Genomic DNA, 23,443 nt, shown 5'->3' with positions numbered 1-23,443 from the left:
CTGCTCACGTCAGGAAGATCCTGGATTCGTTTCCCAGGTGGAGCGGTACCATCCTTTCTGTGTGGAGTTTGCATGTTCTCCCCGTGTCTGCGTGGGTTTCCTCCAGTTTTCTTCCCACAGTCCAAAGACATAAGTCAGGTTAATTGGAGATACACAATTATCCAAAACTGAGTTTGACATTAAACTTGAACTGATGAATCTTCTGTAACGAGTATTTACCTGTTCTGTCATGAATGTAACCAAAGTGTAAAACTATGATGTTAAAATCCTAATAAAATAAAAATAAACAAAATTTAGCACTACTAGGGGTGTTAGTTTTTAACCTGTTGTTTTTCCTGTAAAAACTGTAACGGTTTTCGCTGTAAACAGAACTGGCACGTGGGCACTGGGGGTGAAAGGGTGAGTCTCAGTTTAGCACACTATTGTCCTCAGAGATCTAAATCTCAGCTTTGATCAGAAATCGAGTGTCAGCTGTTGAAAAGAAATTTTCTTTCTGTTATTTTCTTTTTTGCACGTCCCTCCCTTGTGCCTGTTAGATGCACTATCAGGTTGGTAGTACAGAGCTCGAAAACCCAGGTACTGAGCTTGTGCATTAGTGTTGGCATTTTTATCCCACAATTTTAAATAAACAGTAATTAATTAGCAGATAAATGACCATGAAGTCAATCATTTACGTCCTTACTCCTATCCAAGATGATCTAGATCAAGGGTCGGCAACCCGCGGCTCATTCATCCTTATACTGCGGCTCCGCGTGGCTTGGGAAAATAAATTATAAGTATGTAATTGAAGTGTATTTTATTTGTGTTAGTTCTTTTTTTAAATTGTAGTTCTAAATTGGAAGATTATTGTGATCTTAAATAGTAAAATAAAATTATATTTTATTATTTTTCGTCGCTCAAATAACCGTCACACTCTCGGAAGCCGGTATACCCGCCAAAACGCTGTGCATTTATCGAGATATTTATGCAGATATTTTGCAAACATTTATTTTTCATTGTTTAGTGGCATAGTGTTTTTTTTTCCAATTTATTTTTTAAATTCAGGTCAAGACTCCGCTACACGCTCCGAAAGCCCAAAGGCGATATAAGGATGACGGCTCACGGCATTTTTTGTTTGCTACATGGATAATTAAAGTTCAGCTTTTTAATTCATTTGAAAGAGACCTTCAACTCGGCGTGTTTTTTTTATTATTATTTTTTTAAGAGTTCAAAATGTGTTCATTACATAAATAAAATTTAATTTTCTCTGTAGCACTTCATGGATTTCATAAGCAACACACTATAGTTGTTTATACAAAGCATAAAGGTAAAAAAACAATATATACTGCGTTATCTTCATTTTAGATGTCAAAAAGTATTTGCGGCTCCCAGTGTTTTCTTTTCCGTGGAAACCGGGTCCAAATGGCTCTTTGGGTGTTAAAGGTTGCCGACCCCTGATCTAGATACATGTGCAAAATAACTAAGCGCATTATACATTTTCACTTACACTATTAAATATATGCGCTCGGGTGGTGCAGCAGTCTACTACACTAGCCCACCACTGCTAAGATCAGAGTTAAAATCTTAGCACTGGCTGTTATAAGCTGACCGTGTCTGAGGGGGTGGCCGAAGCCTTTTGATGGATTCCCACCCTGCTTTGCGCCCAGTGTTTCCTTGTGGAACTGGACTTACTGCAACCCTGACCAGGATAAAGCAATCAATAAAAATGAAATGTAATTATGGACTGTAATGTAACAGAGTGAGACATTACAACATGTTATATTAAAATGATTGTTTTAATTTTTCATTTTATGCATATCACTCAGTTTGGGACTCTTTTATCTAAAGCAACTTACAGTTATGGGGCGGCACGGTGGCTAAGTGGGTAGCACTGTCGCCTCACAGCAAGAAGGTCCTGGGTTCGATCCCCAGGAGGGGCGGTCCGGGTCCTTTCTCTGTGGAGTTTGCATGTTCTCCCCGTGTCTGCGTGGGTTTCCTCTGGGGGCTCCGGTTTCCTCCCACAGTCCAAAGATGTGCAAGTGAGGTAAATTGGAGATACTAAATTGTCCATGAGTGTGTTCAATATAACCTTGTGAACTGATGAACCTTGTGTGATGAGTAACTACCGTTCCTGTCATGAATGTGACCAAAGTGTAAAACATGACGTTAAAATCCTAATAAACAAACAAAGCTTACAGTTATGACTGAGTAAACTGCAAGCAATTGAGGGTTAAGGACCTTGCTCAGGGGCCCATCTGTGGCAGTTTGGTAGGAGTGAGGATTAAACCTGTAACCTTATAAAGATTATTAGTCCAGTACCTTAACCACTGAGTGGCTCTGATAGCTCTAGTATTTAATATAAATATGCATTTTGTAGGATTTTAACATCATGTTTTACACACTTTGGTTACATTCATGACAGGAACGGTAGTTCGTGTTCATCAGTTCAAGGTTTTTTTGGGGGTTTTTTTTAAATACATTTTCTCCCCTTTTTCTCCCCCTTTTTAGCGCGTCCAATTGCCCAATTTTGCATCACGCCCTCCTCTCTGCCTCTGCCGATCCCTGCCCTGACCGAGGAGATCGAAGCTAACCCACATCCCCTCCGACACGTGAGCAGCAAGCCGTATGCATCTTGCCATCCACACATTGATGAGCGTTGCGCCACCTAGCATTGCGTGCTGAGAGACACACCCTAAGAGCACTCCTTCCTCATCTCCATGTAGGCGCCTCTAATCAGCCAGCAGAGGTCGTAATTGCACCATTCTGACAGAGAGAGACCCACTTCCGACCTTAGTCCCGCCCACCTGAACAACAGGCCAATCGCTGTTCATATAGCCGCTCAGCCTCGGCCGGTAAGGCAGAGCTGAGATTCGATACGACGTATATTCGAGATCCCAGCTCTGGTTGCAGCGTTTGTTTTTACTGCTGCGCCACCTGAGCGGTCAGTTCAAGTTTTTAATGTCAAATGGATAATTTAGTATCTCCAATTGACCTCACTTGCATGTCTTTGGACTGTGGGTGGAAACCGGAGCGCTTGGAGGAAACCCACACAGACACAGGGGGGAACATGCATACTCCTGACAGAAAGGACCCGGACCTCTCCACCAGGGAATCGAACCCAGGACCTTCTTGCTGTGAGGTGACAGTGCTACTCATCAAGCCAGCGTGTCACCCGATAGCTCTAATATACTAACTCTATAGTTATAGTGTCATTCTGCAACAAATACAATATCTTTCTGTGTTTAGCTCCCGTTCAGTGGTGTTATGGTGCAGACATACAAAAGTCCAAATAATTGTGGCCGTATCTTTTCCTGAGGTTCATTAAGACAATCAAATGAATTCTCAAGCAAAAGTGACACAGCACACGCACACCGGTCAGTTCACATCCCTAACTGGGAAAAAAATGACTCCCAATAGAGAGGAACATTATAAATATCATTGACCTGTCAAGTGTGGAGCCAAAGATGAGAAAGGAGGAAGGTTGATGACAAATGAAAGCCCTGGGGAGGATGGGAGGGGTACTTTCACAGCCAATGTAGCCGGAGGAGTTTGAGGAGTCCGTGCGCTTCGTGGATGAGTGGGGGCGGTGGTGTGGTGGCAGAGGAAGTGGTGGGGTGTCTACAGTAATGGCTTTTGTACCAAGCTTTAAATTAGACCCACAGGTGGCCATTCTAATATTATCCTGAGTTCAGCTAGAGAGCTTTAGGCTTGGGGCAGGAAGTGATAGATCACCTTGGCTTCTGTCAGAAGGACTGATGCTAGATGGCCCAATCAGTGTGTTACTGTGTGTGTGTATGTGTGTATTATGTGTGGGTGTGTGGGGATTCTCGCTGATATGTGGTGCAGACAGCACTGTAGCATTTATCAAGTATGAGCGTGGGGTAATCATTCAGGCTATTAGAGTAACCACAGGATGCCGAGTGTGTGTGTGTGTGTGTGTGTGTGTTTTATAGTGTACATGTTTAACAGTGTGTGTGTGTGTGTGTGTGTTTTATAGTGTACATGTTTAACAGTGTGTGTGTGTGTGATTTGTTTTTGCAGAGCTCCATGTATTCCCTGGCGCTAAAGTGTCTTATCAGTCTGTCCACTATCATCCTCCTCGGCCTCATCATCGCTTACCATGCTCGAGAGGTGCAGGTAAATACGTGCATACACTTACACTCACATAAACAAGCTTCTGCTTACACAATTCCAAAAGAGTTGGGACAGACGGAAAGTGTACATTCAAAACAAGACAGGAATGATTTGGAAATTCAGTGGAGAACATGTCAGAGACAAGATGTGCAAGCTTTTATTTCAGGGGTTTGTCCATGATTATTTGTTTGCATCCCCCCTCCCCCCCTCCAATTTTTCCCAATCTAATCGTATCCAATTTCCCGGTTGCATTACGCTTCCTCTCTACTGATGTTGATCCCCACTCTGACCGAGGAGAGCCATGACTAACACGCCCCCTCCCACACGTGTGCAGTAGCCGACCGAACCGTTCACCTACATGAGGCGAGTTCATATGTGGATCAACTTTGCGCATGGAGAGTCACACACTGATCCCATTATACTCGTCTCTGTGAAGGCACCGTCAATCAGCCAGTAGAGGTCGTAATGGCATCAGTTATGAGGTCCCTTTCGGCACCCTCTCTAAACAACAAGCCAATCATTGTTACATTTACATTTTCTGCATTTAGCAGACCCTTTTATCCAAAGCGACTAACAGTACTGTGACAGTAAACTGTCTAAGCAATTGAGGGTTGAGGGCGACGACCTGGCAGTGGTGGGGCTTGAACCGGCAAACTTTTGATTATTAGTCCAGTACCTTAACCACTGGGCTACAACTGCCCTAGTTGTTCGTGTAGGCATCCAGCCTGCCGGTAGCAGAGCTGAGATTGGAACAGACGAGTTCGAAATGTCAGCTCTGGTGTGCTAGTGTGTTTTTCCACTGTGCCACCTGAGCACATTTGTCCGTGATTTTTACTGCGACCCAGGCAACACAAACAATGCATCAAAACAAACACATAACAAAATATACTTAATTAATGAAAATAGTGACAATCTGGTCTCACTGTGGTTTACGAGATGGAATGTAAAAGCCTCCACATGGGGCGTTTGTGGACATGTTAATTTTATGTTTATGTGCCTGTTAAAATTCGTTTATTTAATTATTATTATTTTTCTCTGGGTTTAGAAAACTCAGTTTTTATAACATAGTTTGTTTATTGTATATACACGCTCATTCAAATTTTGATGGCTGCAAGACACATGAAAGGGGCGTGGTTACCACGGTTACATCACCGTTTCTTTTACCAGCATTTTGTAATTGGTTGGCATTTGAACCATTTCTGCTTGATGAACATTCAGCTACTCAGCATTTTGGGTCTCCATTCTGGTATATTGGGCTACTGCAGCCAGACATACTGCAGCCAGACCAGTCTAGCACCTGCACTGTCTTACTGCAAAGCCATGCTGAATGTGGCTTGATGCTGTATTGCAAAAACAAGCAATAGAATCACATGCTCGTACCCCTCAGCATGAATGGTGATGAATACCCTATGTGGCCAAAGTATGCAGACACGCCTACTTTTTATTGACTTCAGCTGAACAAAGCCCAAATCTTAACAGCACCGAACACGTTAGGGATAAATTGGAATGTTGACTGTGACTTTTGTCCTACAGAAATGCTTTTGTGAATCGATGAGAGACGCTCCAGTATCTCATTAAAAGCTTTCCAGAAGAGAGAAGGCTGTTATGGTCAACTCCATATTAATGCCTGTGGATTTGGAGTAGAAAGTCCAACAAGCTCATGGTCATGTGTCCACATATATTTGACAGTTATTTACAGAATATACACCGATTAGGCATAACATTATGACCACCGTCAAAACAGCTCTGACCCGTCGAGGCATGGACTCCACTAGACCCCTGAAGGTGTGCTGTGGTATCTGGCACCAAGATGTCAGCAGCAGATCCTTTAACTCCTGTAAGTTGTGAGGTGGGGCCTCCATGGATCGGACTTGTTTGTCCAGCACATCCCACAGATGCTCGATTGGATTGAGATCTGGGGAATTTGGAGGCCAAGTCAGCACCTCAAACTCGTTGTTGTGCTCCTCAAACCATCCCTGAAGCATTTTTGCTTTGTGGCAGGGCGCATTATCCTGCTGAAAGAGACCACAGCCATCAGGGAATACCGTCTCCATGAAAGGGTGTACGTGGTCTGCATTAATGCTTAGGTAGGTGGTATGTGTCAAACTAACATCCACATGGATAGCAGAACACTGCTCAAAGCATCACACTGCCTCCGCTGGCTTGCTTTTTTCCCATAGTGCATCCTGGTGCCATGTGTTCCCCAGGTAAGCGACTCACACGCACCCGGACATCCACGTGATGTAAAAGAAAACATGATTCATCAGACCAGACCACCTTCTTCCATTGCTCCGTGGTCCAGTTCTGATGCTCACTTGTTGGCACCTGTTGGCCCATTGTTACTTTCGGCTGTAGACAGGGCTCAGCATGAGCACCCTGACTGGTCTGCAGCCATGCAGCCCCATACGCAACAAACTGTGCACTGTGTATTCTGACTCCTTTGTATCAGAACCAGCATTAACTTGACATTTTGACATTTTTTGACATTTTCATTTGACATTTTCAGCATTTAGCAGACGCTTTTATCCAAAGCGACTTACACGATGAGCAATTGAGGGTTAAGGGCCTTGCTCATGGACCCAACAGTGGCAACTTGGTGGTGGTGGGGCTTGAACCGGCAATCTTCTGCTTACTAGCCCAGTACCTTAACCACTGAGCTATCACTGGCCCTCTTCAGCAATTTGAGCTACAGTAGCTCGTCTGTTGATGAAGATAATAATCAGTGTTATTCGTGTCACCTGTCAGTAGTCATAACGTTATGCCTGGTAATGAGTTAAATATTCAAATGATTCTTGTCTGATATACTGTACTTTCAGGAGTCAGAAACAAGCACCGGAACCCCTCCAAAACGTCCTGGCTGGCAAACTCTAAAGCTGAGCATTTACTTTGCAGTAGCCTTAGGAATCTGGATGAAAATAAAAGAAGGAAATGTTGCCTGTAGTTCTTAATTTTCTCACTGGTGGCAGCTGCTTATCGCTAGTACTACCTACACTCCAGGACTTTTCCTTTCATTTGGACACTCATAACTCATAGCAGCATGGGAAAATATCAAACAGAATCGAATGAACATGTTATTACAGCGAATTCTAACAGACACGTCTTTTTTATTTATGGGCGCACTGCTTCACTGTTATTGGATGCCTTGGCTACCAGCAAACTGTACATTTATTGATGCCTCAGGAGAAATGAGTTTGACACTTAGACTTATGATCTAAAACGTAATAAAAAGGGGCTTCAAGTTTCCAAATAGCAGTCGGATTGCTGTGTAAATGAAATTTTTCACTCGGAGGTCATAACGTTCCAGTTCTAATCTCGAGGAACGGAAAACTAGAAACTACAAACACTAAATAATAGAAATCAAAGCAAACTAGGGAACAGTACAAACCGACTGTGTATTCTGGTACGTGAGCACTCAAAAGTGTCACGAGGCCCAAGAAAAACACTAAACACTACATTAAAAAGTATATGGACAGCTCACCATGAGCGTGTTTGAAAATGCGTCGTCATTAAGTCGAAAGGTGGTTCCCAGTGATCTTCAGTGGGATTGAGATCAAAGCTCTGTGTAGGCCATTGAAGTTCCACCATACCAAGCTCAGTCATGTCCTTACAGACCTCACTTGGTGCACAGGGGTACTTTCCTAAACTGTTTACACATACTTGTAGCAATAGAGTGTCTATAAAAATTATAGGTGCTCAGTAGCGTAGCAGTAAACCACACCCACTGCTGGGGAGATCTGGGGTTCGAATCTTAGCAGTGCTGTCAGCCAGTTGTGCTTCTACACAGACATTATTGGCTATATATGTGATTGTGCTATATTGGAGTGGCTGACAAACCAAGCCATCGGGAGATGCACTCATCAGTGCTGGTCCCAAGCCCAGATAGAATAAGTAGGGTTGTGTCAGGAAGGGTGTAAAGCTGTGCCAAGTCAGGTATGCGGAGCAGAAAGATCCACTGTGCCAACCCATAAATACGGGACAGGGTGACTAGGTGGCAGCTGGCCTGACTATGTCTGTGATTTTTTTAGTAACTGAATTAAGAGTAAAAGAATCAACAAGAAATAGCCAAAATAAATTGAAAAAAAGTCATGTGATCTTTCATTCCTAATACAAATATCTCTATTTGTTGGATTAGGTCAGGTCAGGTCAGGTTAGAATTCTACCAGTGTTTTAAGACAGTTTCAGCGTAAAAAAAAACTGTCTAGTACAGTGAAACCTTGATTTAACAGACCTCTATTTAATGGATTTCGGATGTAACGGACAAAATCTGGAAAACCGAGACCTGGTACCAAGACCAGTTGTTCAGTAATTGTTCGCTAGCTGGCCCACGTCTTTCCGTTTACACGAGTAAGAGGCTTTATTTTGTAGGGAGGCTCACTTTGTTCTCGCCTTTTTCTCTGTGTTTTATGTTTTAGTGCTTAGTTATGCTCCAGCACTGCAGACTCAGAATAATAGATACTATTTACACTATACGATCACAGTAAAAAACACCTCCTCCACCACACAAGGTGAATGAAATTTCTCCCCAGTAGTACATTACAGCAATTTGAATATTTATTTACAGGTTGTACATGACATATTTACATATCTATTTACAATGTTCTTTTTACTGTTTATCATATGTGCATGTTTAGCACTTTTGTGGACATTAGTGCTGTGTTTTCAAATACGCCGATCAGCCATAACATTAAAACCACCTCCTTGTTTTTACACTCACTGTCCATTTTATCAGCTCCACTTACCATATAGAAGCACTTTGTAGTTCTACAATTACTGACTGTAGTCCATCTGTTTCTCTGCATGCTTTGTTAGCCCCCTTTCACCCTGTTCTTCAATGGTCAGGACCCCCACAGGACCACTACAGAGTAGGTATTATTTGGATGGTGGATCATTCTCAGCACTGCATGGTGGTGGTGTGTTAGTGTGTGTTGTGCTGGTATGAGTGGATCAGACACAGCAGCGCTGATGGAGTTTTTAAATACCTCACTGTCACTGCTGGATTGAGAATAGTGAAGTCAAGTCAACTTTATTTATATAGCGCTTTTTACAATAGACATTGTCTCAAAGCAATTTTACAAAATCCAGGACCAACAGATACAAAAAACCCCTGTTGAGCAAGCCGAGGGCGACTGTGGCAAGGAAAAACTCCCTGAAAATTACAGGAAGAAACCTTGAGAGGAACCAGACTCAGCAGGGACCCATCCTTCTTGGGTGGCCTGGAGGATACTTTAAATAAATACACGATTTACACAGAGCATACGAACACAGAATTAAATGATCTAAAAGTTATAACTGGTAATAAATAGATAAATAGATAAATAGATAAATAATAATAGAGTTGTTCTTCGCTCTAGTCTTCAATAAAGTCTGTAGTGATTTCTTGTCATTCTTGGTGCAATTACGCCAGACCCGTCACATCCGGCAGGAGCAGCATAGTTGTCACGGCAGTCTCGACTTTAATCCTTAACCTCGGCGGGTAAACAGGTTTCCATCAGAATGCCTTTGGAGTAAAACAACAAAGAATGTAGTTAATAATGTACAATGCTAGTTGAGTAAAACAGTTTTACAGAGTTTTAGACTCCGGCAGCCCTAATTATTACAGCATAACTAAAAGGGAGAGCGAGCAGGTAACAAGGTCATGAAGGCTTTCACAGGACCTCAGCGCCCACCTCTCCTACCCAAACCGGAGTGATCGGACAAGAGAGGCAGAACGACAGCAACCCAACATCCCTGATCACCACAAGTTTCTATGACCAAGAACCCCCAAGCTCTGCGCCTTTGTCTATATTTAGAGCTTTAGAGCCAACAAGTAAAACCTCTGTTTTATCTGAATTAAGTAAAAGAAAATTACACGACATCCAGTTTTTTATGTTGTTTACACAATCTTCTATCTTACTGATTGTGTCAGTATCATTTGGTTTGGCTGATATATACAGCTGTGTGTCATCTGCATAGCAGTGAAATTTTATGCCATGTTTATGAATAATTTCACCTAGTGGAAGCATATAGAGTGTAAATAATAGCGGTCCAAGTACCGACCCCTGTGGAACACCACACTTTACTTTTGTAGTTTCCGAGCATTTATTATTTACATAAACAAATTGCAAGCGGTCAGTCAGATATGATTTAAACCAAGAGAGTGCGAGTCCTTTAACACCTACTGTATTTTCTAGCCTATCCAGTAAAATGTTATGATCGACCGTATCAAACGCTGCGCTAAGATCTAATAGAACACGAAAAGAGACGCATCCATTATCAGAAGACATTAACAACTCGTTAACTAATGCGGTTTCGGTACTATGATTGGGTCTAAATCCTGATTGAAATTTTTCATGAATACAATTTTCATTCAAATAAGAACATAATTGTTTGGAAACTACTTTTTCTAATATTTTAGAGACAAAAGGAAGGTTTGAAATTGGCCTATAATTAGCTAGTACATGTGGATCAAGATTAGGTTTTTTAATCAGGGGTTTAATAACAGCACTTTTAAACAATTTAGGTACATACCCAAGGCTAAGGGATGCATTGATTAATGTAAGCAGGGGCTCTACAATAGCTGGGAGTAAATCTTTAAGTAAACGAGTTGGAACAGGATCAAGTATACAAGATGATGACTTAGATGATTTAATCAACACAGTTAGTTCATTTTGGGAGATTGGATTAAAGGAATTTAGTTGGATTAACTCGTTACTATTATCACCAATGCTGCTCGGAGTGAGTCCATACTTAACATTGACAGGTGACACACTCTGACTCTGAAGTCGTATTTTTTCTATCTTGTCATTAAAGAATTTTAAAAAATCATCGCTGGTACAGTCAGGCGGTATATTAGATTCAGTTTCATTAACGTTTTTAGTTAATTTGGACACTTTCTCGAAAAGGAATCTGGGATTGTTTTTATTTTTCTCTATTAGGGACGAATAATATAAAGATTTAGCTTTTATAAGTGCATGTTTATACTCAGTTAGAGCATCTTTCCAAGCAATCTTATACACCTCCAGTGTAGTGTGACGCCACTTGCGTTCTAATTTCCGTGCTTCTTGTTTAAGTGCGCATGTGTGGTCATTGTACCATGGAGCAAGTTTTTTCTCCCTAATCAGTTTAGTTTTGAGTGGGGCTACGTTGTCTAAGGTTGTGCGCAGTACGGTCTCTAGGTTTTGAGTTGCCTGATCTAGTTCTTTAGGTTCTGATGCTGATATATTTGGTAATTCTGGTAGGCAGTTTATGAACGCTGCTGCAGTTGCAGATGTAATAGTGTGCTTACATTTAAAACGATGTGGTTGCTGTATATTATTGGACAGGGACACTTCATAAATTAGTAGGGAGTGATCAGAAATTACGTCATTCTGTGGTACAATTTCCAGGTTGTCTATGTTTATACCATAAGTAAGTATTAAATCTAAGGTATGTTTACAGCGGTGAGTGGGTCCTGTTACATTTTGGGTGATGCCTAAGGATTCTAAAATAGAATCAAACGCAATTTTGAGTGGATTACACTTATCCTCATAATGAATATTAAAGTCACCAACCATTAAAGCTTTCTTAGTTGATAAGACTAATTTAGAAAGAAAATCGGCAAATTCGTTAAGAAATTCTGAGTAAGGACCAGGAGGTCGATAAACAGTGACCAGTTTAAACATACTAGTTTTATCAGATGAACATTTATTGGTTATGTCAGAGATAAGAACTTCAAACGAGTTTGTTATGGGAGATGATTTTACAGTGAGACCTATGTCTTTATCATAAATTGTGGCTATTCCTCCACCACGACCGCTAAGACGTGGCTTATGTTCATAACTGTAACCCGGAGGAGATGCTTCATTTAAACTTAGATACTCATCAGGTCTAGCCCAGGTCTCGGTTAAACAAAGTGCACTAAGACAATTATCTGTAATTATTTCATTTGCAATGACTGTTTTGCATGCAAGTGACCTGATGTTTAGAAGTCCTAACTTTAGTTTAGCCTTACTAGGGTTTTCATGATGCTATTAGTTATTATGACATACTTTTTGATTTTGTTTTGGCTTACACCTGCCACGGTAAACAGACACAGTCTCAATGGTTTGTGACCTAAGGATTCCGGGTGACGTCCGATGGCGACTCGCAGACAGTCGGTTAGGCCTGTTTGTCTGCTGCCTGGTCTTGGCTCTGGATAGTCATTTAACACTATCTGCCGCTACACTAACGCGGTGGTAAAGCCTGTCACCTATGCTGCAAGAAATGCGAGCAGCACCCTCCCACGTGGGGTGGACACCATCCCGCTTCAAAAGACCAGGCCTTCCCTCAAAGGTGGACCAGTTATCTACAAAATCAATGCAGTTTTCTGAGCACCATTTAGACATCCAGCGGTTCAGCGACAACAACCTGCTGTAGGTTTCGCCACTGGGTCGAATCGGTAAGGGGCCAGAGCACACTACAACCCCTGGCAAAAATTATGGAATCACCACTCTTGGAAGATGTTCTGTCAATTGTTTAATTTTGTAGAAAAAAAAGAAATCACAGACATGCCACAAAACTATCATTTTTCAAAATGTCAACCTTCTGGCATTACGAAACAATAAAAAAAAGAAACAAATATAATAGTTGTGGTCAGTCACAATTGCTTTTTTTAGATCAAGTAGAGGAAAAAAATATGGAATCACTCAAATCTGAGGAAAAAAATATGGAATCACTCTGTAATTTGCAGTTTAAAAACAAAACATCTGCAGCAGATTAGATTTGCTAATTATTCTTCAGTTTAAAAAGAGTGCTCACACCTCGGAGAGCTGTTGCACAAAGCAGATTGTCATGAATCATGGTTCCAACACAAGATATGTCAGTTGAAACAAATGAGAGGATTATAAAACTCCTTCAAGAAGATAAATCATTGTGGAATGTCGCAAAAGATGTTGGTTGTTCCCAGTAAGCTGTGTTTAAAATCTGGACCAAGTACAAACAAAATGGGAAGGTTGTAAAAGGGAAGCATACTGGTAGACCAAGTAAGACATCAAAGCATCAAGATAGAAAACAAAGCAATATGTCTTGAAAACAGAAAATGCACAACAAAACAAATGAGAAACAAGTGGCCGGAAAGTGGAGTCAATGTCTGTGACTGAACTGTAAGAAATCACCTAAAAGAAATGGGATTTACATACAGAAAAGCCAAACAAAAGCCATCATTAACACCTAAAAAGAAAAGAACAAGGTTAAAGTAGGCTAAAGAAAAGCAATCGTGGACTGTGGGTGACTGGATAAAAGTGATCTTCAGTGATGAATCGCGAATCTGCATTGGGCAAGGTGATGATGCTGGAACTTTTGTTTGGTGTCTGTCCAATGAAATTTATGAAGATAACTGCCTAAAGAAAACATGTTAATTTCCACAGTTGTTGATGATATGGGCCTGCATGTCGGGTAAAGGCACAGGGGAGATGGTCTTCAATAAATGCCAAAGTCCACATTGAAATTTTGGACGCTTTTCTTATTCCATCAGTTGAAAGGATGTTTGGTGATGATGACTTCATTTTTCAAGATGATAATGCATCTTGCCATAGGGCAAAGGATGTGAAAACTTTCCTTCAAGAAAACATATAATGTCAATGGCATGGCCTGCAAATAGTCCGGATCTCAATCCATTTGAAAATCTCTGGTGGAAATTGAAGAAAATGGTCAATGACAAGGTTCCAACCTGCAAAGCTGATCTGGCAACAGCAAGAGACAGTTGAAGGCAGATTGATGAAGAATACTGTTTGTCATTAGTTAACTCCATGCCTCATAGAGTTTAAACCATTATAAAAGCCAGAGGTGGTGCAACAAAGTAATAATGGTGCAGTGTTTTCTAATGATTCCATAATTTTTTCCTCAGATTTGAGTGATTCCATATTTTTTTCCTCTACTTGATCTAAAAAAAAGCAATTGTGACTGACCACAACTATTATATTTGTTTCTTTTTTTATTGTTTCTTAATGCCAGAGGGTTGACAGTTTGAGAAATGATAGTTTTGTGGCATGTCTGTGATTTCTTTTTTTTCTACAAAATTAAACAATTGAAAGAACATCTTCCAAGAGTGGTGATTCCATAATTTTTGCCAGGGGTTGTACTGCCTCAGACATTGACTTAGCTAACTCACACACCTCTTTAACATTACTCTTAGTAACCTCAGACTGCCGTAAGCGAACATCATTAGTGCCGACGTGGATAACAATCTTCGAAAATCTACGATTAGCATTAGCCAGCACTTTTAGATTTGCTCTGATGTCAGGCGCCCTGGCCCCCGGAATACAGGTGACTATGGTTGCTGGTGTCTCTATGGGGGTTGCAATACGCACGTGTCGGAGCTGAGAATCTCCTATAACCAGAGCACTTACATTAACAGGCTTCTCAGCGGGTGGCTCACTGAGTGGGGAAAACCTGTTGGACACGTGCAACTGAGATGGTCGGTGCTTTGCCCTACGACTATGTCGCCGAGACGTCACCCAGTCGCCCCGCTGTGAGGGCTCTAATGCCGGAGTCTGGGGTTCTGTACTTGAACTGCTGGCATTCGGGACTGCTACAGCTGAATCTAAGCACTCACTAGTAGTAGTCTGTTCTAACGCCCGAATGCGCCCTTCTACCACTGAGATCTTCTCCGTCAGGCTAACAACTAATCTATACTTATCACATATAAAGTTATCACTAAACACGGAGAAGGAATAACTGAACATGTTGCAGTCGGAACAGGGATATAAAGCTCCTGCTGGGGCCATAATAACAGTACTTAGCTTTAAAAGATGAGTTGAAGTTGATGAGTTGATGTTTATGTTGGTTTCACCGGCGCTTCTGCTGGTAGTCACAGAAAAACGGCTTTAATTCCGAAACAGGCGTTGATAAGCTGAAATACAAAAACCAACAACCAAACAACACAAACGCGCTTCGTTCGGATAAAACGGCTGTAATTCTAAAGGAAAACGGTGTTTATGCGCTGGTGTACAAAACAAATAAACAAAATGCGGTTCCTACAGACAGAAAACGGATTTAACTCCCCACAAAACAAAGGTGTTTAAGCGCTGAAGTACAAAAACAAACAAACACAAACGCGCTTTGTTTCCGACAAAACCGGCTGTAATTCTAAAGGAAAACGGTGTTTATGTGCTGGTGTACAAAACAAATAAACAGAGCGCGCTTCCTACGAACAGAAAACGGCTTTAACTCTCCACAAAGCAAATATGTTTAAGCGCTAAAATACAAAAACAAACAAACACAAACGCGCTTCGTGCGGACAGAAAGCGGTTTTAATTCTGGATGAATAATATGTTTATGCGCTGAATTACAAAACACACTAAAACCGGCTTCGTTCGGATGCCGGTAGCAGAAGTTTTCACAAGCATGGATTTACGTTAGTAAACAAGCGTAAACACAAGCGCTTTTTTACGATAGACAAAACAACACTCTATATCAACTACGCGCGAAAGATTAACGTTTAAAACATACGTATACAAAAAGTTATTTAGCTAATGGCTACAAACAAACAAACAACTAGGCTACAGTCTCAGCGTGCGTACCACCGGAAAACCCGGTGGTTGGTGGAATAGTCCACCAACCAAAAATATATCCAGTCAATAGCGCCCCGTAGGCAGCGTCCTGTGACCACTGATGAAGGTCTAGAACAGGAGTCATCAACTCGCCCGCAGGGACCACGTGAGTCAACCGCAGGGCATGTTCTAAAACAGCACTAGTGACTATAGAGCTCCGTCTAAAAATTGTATTTGTGTTGCTGTTCTTTTTTAATCAATAGCACGATTTGCATTGATGTAGATTTGAAAATGATAAAACTGAATATAAAATTTTAAAAACAAAAATGTTTGATGTTTATATGAGCTCTGATCTTGTCTTGGTACGGAGTTTAATATCGTACGCATAACGCTGAGACGAGAGCTACGCATGCGCAGCTACGATAAGGAGCGAGACGCGGGTTTTACCATGAAAAAATACTTATGAAAAAACATTACAAGTACAAACAGGACATTATTTGAAGATGTGACTATTAATGATTTCCTTAAAAAAATGCTACAGTAGTGATAATTTGTGGAAAAAAAGGTGTGATTTTGATCAAAATGCTACAAATGTGCTCATTCATACAAAACTGTCAAGAAAGATATTTACAAAAATATCAGTTGTGAGTTGTGATAGCTCTGACTCAAATATTGAAACAGATTTAGATTAATAGAGATAAATAATGTTACATGTTGAAATATATCTGTTTCCTACCATGGTAAATTGTTGTTAATAGTTTTTCTGAGGAATATTTAACATTAACGTATGATCAGACAGTCTTTTCATATACAGTGGTATGTAAAAGTTTGGGCACCCCTGATATTTTTCATGATTTTCCTTTATAAATCATTGGTTGTTCGGATCAGCAATTTCAGTTAAATATATCATATAGCAGACGAACACAGTGATATTTGAGAAGTGAAATGAAGTTCATAGGATTTACAGAAAGTGTGCAATAATTATTTAAACAAAATTAGGCAGGTGCATAATTTTGGGCACCCCAACAGAAAAATTACATCAATATTTAGTACATCCTCCTTTTGCAGAAATAACAGCCTCTAAACGCTTCCTATAGCTTCCAATGAGAGTCTGGATTCTGGTTGAAGGTATTTTGGACCATTCTTCTTTACAACACATCTCCAGTTCAGTCAGGTTTGATGGTTTCCGAGCATGGACAGCCTGCTTTAAGTCACACCACAGATTTTCAATAATATTCAGGTCTGGAGACTGAGATGGCCATTCCAGAACATTGTACTTGTTCCTCTGCATGAATGCCTTAGTAGATTTTGAGCAGTGTTTAGGGTCGTTGTCTTGTTGAAGTATCCAGCCCCGGCGCAACTTCAACGTTGTCACTGATTCTTGAACATTGTTCTCAAGAATCTGCTGATATTGACTGGAATCCATGCGACCCTCAACTTTAACAAGATTCCCAGTACCTGCACTGGCCACACAGCCCCACAGCATGATGGAACCGCCACCAAATTTTACTGTGGGTAGCAAGTGTTTGTCTTGGAATGCTGTGTTCTTTTTCCGCCATGCATACCGCCCCTTGTTATGTCCAAATAACTCAATTTTAGTTTCATCAGTCCACAGCACCTTATTCCAAAATGAAGCTGGCTTGTCCAAATGTGCTTTAGCATAACTCAAGCGACTCTGTTTGTGGCGTGTGCGCAGAAAAGGCTTCTTCTGCATTACTCTCCCATACAACCTCTCCTTGTGCAAAGTGCGCTGAATAGTTGAACGATGCACAGTGACACCATCTGCAGCAAGATGATGTTGTAGGTCTTTGGAGCTGGTCTGTGGGTTGACTATGACTGTTCTCACCATCCTTCGCCTCTGCCTATCTGAGATTTTTCTTGGCCTGCCACTTCGGGCCTTAACTTGAACTGTGCCTGTGGTCTTCCATTTCCTCACTATGTTCCTCACAGTGGAAACTGACAGCTGAAATCTCTGAGATAGCTTTTTGTATCCTTCCCCTAAACCATGATGTTGAACAATCTTTGTTTTCAGGTCATTTGAGAGTTGTTTTGAGGCTCCCATGTTGCCACTCTTCAGAGAAGATGCAAAGAGGAGAAACACTTGCAATTGGCCACCTTAACCCTGTCTCATAATTGGATTCACCTGTGTATGTAGGTCAAGGGTCAATGAGCTTACAAAACAAATTATGTGTTCCAATAATTAGTGCTAAAGGTATTCAAATCAATAAAACGACAAGGGTGCCCAAAATTATGCACCTGCCTAATTTTGTTTAAATAATTATTGCACACTTTCTGTAAATCCTATAAACTTCATTTCACTTCTCAAATATCACTGTGTTCGTCTGCTATATGATATATTTAACTGAAATTGCTGATCCAAACAACCAATGATTTATAAAGGAAAATCATGAAAAATATCAGGGGTGCCCAAACTTTTACATACCACTGTATATGAATATTGATAATAATAATAATAATATCATTAAAGGTGAACCGTGCAACTTTATGTTATTCAGGAAGTTTGTATCAATCAAGTAGCCCTTCGTATTAATCAGTACCCTTGAAGTAGCTCTTGGTCTCGAAAAGGTTGGTGACCCCTGGTCTAGAAGATGACCAACTCCAACAGCAGCAATAGATAAGCGATCGTCTCTGACTTTACATCTACAAGGTGGATTAACTAGGTAGGAGTGTGTAATAGAGTGGACAGTGAGTGGACACGATATTTTAAAACTCCAGCAGCGCTGCTGTGTCTTATCCACTCATACCAGCACAACACACACTAACACACCACCACCATGTCATTGTCACTGCAGTGCTGAGAATCATCCACCACCTACATTTGGCCCAGTGCCCTATTGCTGGTGTCGTCCTGGAATAGAAATGCCAGCACAAACTGTGACATGTGGTTGTCCAGACCTGTTATACTGCTTCACTATGGACGCATCTATTCGAGGAAGATTTCACTAACCAAAGGACTAACTTCACTGTAGCCGAAAGCTCTCAGAACATGAGAACTTGCCTGCAAAACACCTCTGGATGTAGAGTTATATGAGGCTTTTCGTTAATCAGTAATCTTTATCATGAAAGGAACAGCTGTAACCCAGTGCAGGGAGCCTTTAGGCCACTTTTGCTAAGATGTTTTGTATTGAGCTGTGAACCAATGTCTCTTTGGTCAATTCTGCTCCAAATATTTGAGGTCTGCAGTTTCCCTGGTTCATGCAGTTCTTTGCTAGCTGCTTGCAGTAATTTCCTAAATTACTCCTAAGTGTATGCAAATAAGCTAAGGACTGTCCTAGTGTTTCCTTTATGAGCCCCGGACCCACTATCACTGTGATTAAAATGAGTGTTTATGGATAATGAAAAATTAACATGTTGAAGAAAATGAGAACCTCGTAAAAAGGGTTTATTGTTGTCCTGAATTGTCTCACATTATGGGAATACAGTATACCCCCTGTGTACTCATAAACAGCCATTATTTGTGTACACAGCATAATGGCACAGCGCTGTGAAATTGCAACAGTGGCAGTTAAGCTCCCATCGACTGGCTTTAAAAGATCAAATGATCTAATCATATGGAACACTTGTCTGAAGTCATTTCCTCACAGCTCCAACTTTTTACAGTGTTTGGCTTCTATTTATTACGTGTAAAAGACATAAACAACTTTTTAATGGCAAAAGTAACACTGCACTATGAGCAAACACTATACAGTCGGAAGTACGTTGATTAGCCCTCCTAGTTATTGCATACAGTGGCACCTTGTAACTCAACGTCCCCTAAACTCAAAATCTTTGAAACTCAACGCCCTTCGTCGAGCAATTTGTACCCTTAAACTCAACGTTTCCCTTAAACTCAGCCAAAAACAGCCACTTTGTTCAGCGATACATTAAAATGTCAGCAAAGTGTGCATATGAGACGAATCTGCATTTGTGTGGAATCAGGTTTGCTCCGAAAGCGTCCACATGTATCTGTGTTTAGCTGGATTTTGTGATACATCTTGGGGTTCTGATACGTAAGAATCAGCTTTTTATTTCAGTGCTTTTATATTACATTTGTGTTATTTTCAGTGTATAAACAAACTCAACACCTTTTAAACTCAACGCCAGTTCCAGAACTGATTAACGTTGAGTTTCAAGGTACCACTGTATAAGCATTTTAGCTATAACAAAGGCTAATAGGTGTGTATAATTAATTATTTTAAATACATGAGATGCTTCTTACTTTGTGGAAACAGCTTAGGTAAGACCTGTCCCTCCTACAGCAGAACTGTACCCCTGTACACAGAACAGGGTCCATAAAGACGCGGTTTAAAGAGTTTTTAAAGTGAAGGAACTCCAGTAGTTGGCATTTCTAAGTTTCTTGGGACTATACCAACAACAAACAATTAATATTTGTTTACTAGTGCACTCAGTATGTTAATGAGCATAAAAATGATGCAGCTCTCATGGATTATTTTTCAGCTGCTAGTTTTAAGTTAACATATAGGTTAGAACAGGGGTTTTCCAGCTGTGGAATACCTGTCCAGGGGGGTGTGACATTACAAGGTTGTTTTTTTACTTCTAAAACTAAAGCAATTCATTTTTCACCCACAGGAGACATATTTGATTAGTCTCGCTGATCACACACACCTGTACACTTAATGTTATCCAGTTCAGTCTAAAAAAAAAAAAAAAAGGTCCGTTGGCTAGCAAAACTTAAAAATAGGGCTAACTGAAGATAAATCGGTGACAAAAACAATGACTGCTGTTATAGGACATGTGTGTGTCTTTAAGAGAGGCCACCCAAAGAGGATGGGTCCCTGCTTAGTCTGGTTCCTCTCAAGGTTTCTTCCTGTAATTTTAAGGGAGTTTTTCTTTGTCACTGTTGCCCTCGGCTTGTTCAACATGGGTTTTGGTCTGTTGGTCCTGGAGTCTGTAACGTTGCTTTGAGACAATGTCCATTGTAAAAAGTGCTATACAAATAAATTTGACTTGACTTGACGTGTATAGTGGAAGATGCTCTGTTCACAGTATTGCTCTGAGTGATTTAGGAGTCGATTCGTATGAAGCGAAGCTTGTGCACATTTTGAGTTTCTCTCCATTTTTACTGTTATTAATGAATGCTGCGATATCAAATAAACACCAGCTACTGGAGCATTTTGTGTGACTTACTTTCCTTACTTGCCGGCGGCTTTATTAAACTGGCTATAACCACAGAGTGGTAGCCAAGTCAGACTTGTTCTGACACCTGAGTTTTCTTTCAGTCAAAGCAAGTGGCATGGAGGCTCGGTGGGTAGCACTGTCGCCTCACAGCAAGAAGGTCCTCGGTTTGATCCCCAGGTGGGGCGGTCTGGGTCCTTTCTGTGTGGAGTTTGCATGTTCTCCCCGTGTCTGCGTGGGTTTCCTCCGGGAGCTCCGGTTTCCTCCCACAGTCCAAAAACATGCAAGTGAGGTGAATTGGAGATACAAAATTGCCCATGACTGTGTTTGATTTAACCTTGTGAACTGAGGAACCTGTCATGAATGTAACCAAAGTGTAAAACATGATGTTAAAATCCTAATAAACATAAACAAACAGTTAAAGCAGAGTACCCTGAACCAGCGAACTTAGCAATTATGTACTTGCCTCTACTTGGCTCTGTGAAGTAACGTTTTCTGCTCTCATCTACATTAAAAGCAAGTACTGCTTACGATTTACAACTAGCTGTAACTGATATTGAACCACGTATTTCTATAATGTGCTCGCACAAACAGGCTCAACCGGCGCATTGAATAAGATCGAGATGTATTATCTTTTTATTTTTATTTTTTTTTATAATTTTTTTTTTTACCCCTTTTTCTCCCCTTTTAGCGCATCCAATTGTTCAATTAGCATCATGCTTCCTCTCTGTCTATGCCGAACCCTGCCCTGACCGAGGTGATTGAAGCTAACCCGTATCCCCTCCGAAACACGAGCAGCAGCCAGATGCATCTTTGCCACCCACACATTGACGAGTTTGGCACCACCTAGCGTTGCATGCGGAGAGACACACCCTAAGGGCACCCTCTCCCATCTCTGTGTAAGCGCCTCCAATCAGCCGGCAGAGAACGCAATCGCATTCTGACAGAGAGACCCACATCCGGTTCTTTGTCCCACCCCCCACATGAGCAACCGGCCAATCGTTGCTCATATAGCCACTCAGCTTCGAACCGGTAAAGCAAGGCTGGATTCGATACCACGCTTCTCAGAATCCAGCTCTGGTTGCAGCGCGTTTCTTTTTACCGCTGCGCCACCTGAGCGGCATGTATTATCTTTTTGAAGTAAATATTTCAATCGGCAAAATTGCATCGTTAATTATATCATTTTATTTTATAATATAATAATACTATATTGTTCATATTATTTTAGCTTGTCAAGCGGGCGCAAGTTCAAGGTCGGCACACGGAAGGGGGCGCATGTCAACCAAGGAGTAGATATGGCCCAACAAGCTTATTTAAATACAGCTCATTTTTACCCAAATATTTTGACTCAAAGTAAGCTCAGAATCTTAAAGGGTTAAACACCTATTTAAAATGAGCTGGAGTGCTTACTGACCAATGTCCATAAACATTTGGTAACTTGTCCTTCTCCTCTGACATCTGTTACATCACATATGTTCATTTCAGTTACAGCTAACCACAGCACCTGTTTTAACAGGTTTTGTTGCCCCTTCAAATGTGAACAACCCCAACACCCCTAACCATTAACTTAGTTTTGGGCCATGCTTGTAAATAATTCTCTTTGTGCTCTACCATTAAAAGTTTGGACTTTCTCACATACACCTGTTCTCTCCCTCCTTCATACAATAAACTGGAAGCTTACTCTGACTGCCTGTGTGTAATGATACTCTTCCTGTGTGCACTGAGGTTTTGCAGGGATCTTTCTCTAAAACTCATAGCAGTAAATGACACTGGAGTAGAGGATCTGAGCACCAAGATTTCTTGATGTTCTTACACCTCACAAATGCATTTTCGACTGAATGCCCACAATCTGGTGGAAAGACGTCCTAAAGGGACTAGGTGCTGTTTGGAATGTGATGCTGAGAAAGCTAGTGAATCACTTGGTTTACTGTGTACAAGCTTTTCTTGGTTAGTGCACACCCTTGAGCGACAACAGGATTCCATTCTACGTGCCATTAAGAAGACAAAACATGAGCGACCATCAGCGATTCGTCACCAAGGAACTTTTCAAAGAGGACAGAGAACACCAGCCTTTTTACAGACACAAACCTGAGCACAATTAATGACCTATGGATGGGAGTTTACCTCTATGAGCTATAGCAAGAAATGCTAATTGGAGCCTATAATATAAAACCATCAAATATGAATGGAATTCTAAATGTTAACTGATTATTAATTTAAGCCTGTGTTCTGGAGATAAGTTGGTTGTAGCACAGGAGACAAAAGCAGTGCTTATTTTAGCACATAGTCTTCTAAAAAGTTTCATTTTGGTGGCTGTCAGGGCTGAATACCCAGCCTAATACAAGCATGTAGAGGAAAAGGTCAACAGTATCTTTAACGACATGAAATCAACCCGGTACCGCACTGCCCCCAATTGGCAGCATTCGCCAGGTCATTATTATTATATTACAATATTGTAGCGGCGATATTTACATTTACATTTTCGGCATTTGGCAGACGCTCTTATCCAGAGCGACTTACAGAAGTGCTTCCATAGTGAACATTACCTTACTCTACAAGTAAACAACAGTCCAAGAACACAAATCTGCTAAAACCTGTTAGAACCAAATTGTTTTTTTGTTTTTTTTAAGAAATGGAAAAGTGTGTTAGTAAGTAAGTACAAGTCAGCTTAAGTGCGTAATAAAGAGGTGGGTTTTTAATCGTTTTTT

The 23,443-nt window shown here is 41.0% G+C and overlaps 1 protein-coding gene across 1 annotated transcript in view; it reads left to right on the top strand.

Annotated features, from left to right (window-relative positions):
* The window catches only part of LOC134310347 (small conductance calcium-activated potassium channel protein 3-like), a 132,339-nt gene that overhangs the window by 68,352 nt on the left and 40,544 nt on the right, over positions 1-23,443 (top strand). Inside the window, exon 3 of the mRNA XM_062991907.1 lies at positions 4,021-4,116. Within this exon, the coding sequence (XP_062847977.1) occupies positions 4,021-4,116 (96 nt within the window). The remainder of the gene's footprint in view (positions 1-4,020; positions 4,117-23,443) is intronic.

Source organism: Trichomycterus rosablanca, chromosome 3, assembly GCF_030014385.1.
Source record: "Trichomycterus rosablanca isolate fTriRos1 chromosome 3, fTriRos1.hap1, whole genome shotgun sequence".
NCBI classification, from domain to species: domain Eukaryota; kingdom Metazoa; phylum Chordata; class Actinopteri; order Siluriformes; family Trichomycteridae; genus Trichomycterus; species Trichomycterus rosablanca.
Note: the sequence above shows the minus strand (reverse complement) of the source record. Positions and strands in the feature narration are given on the sequence as shown.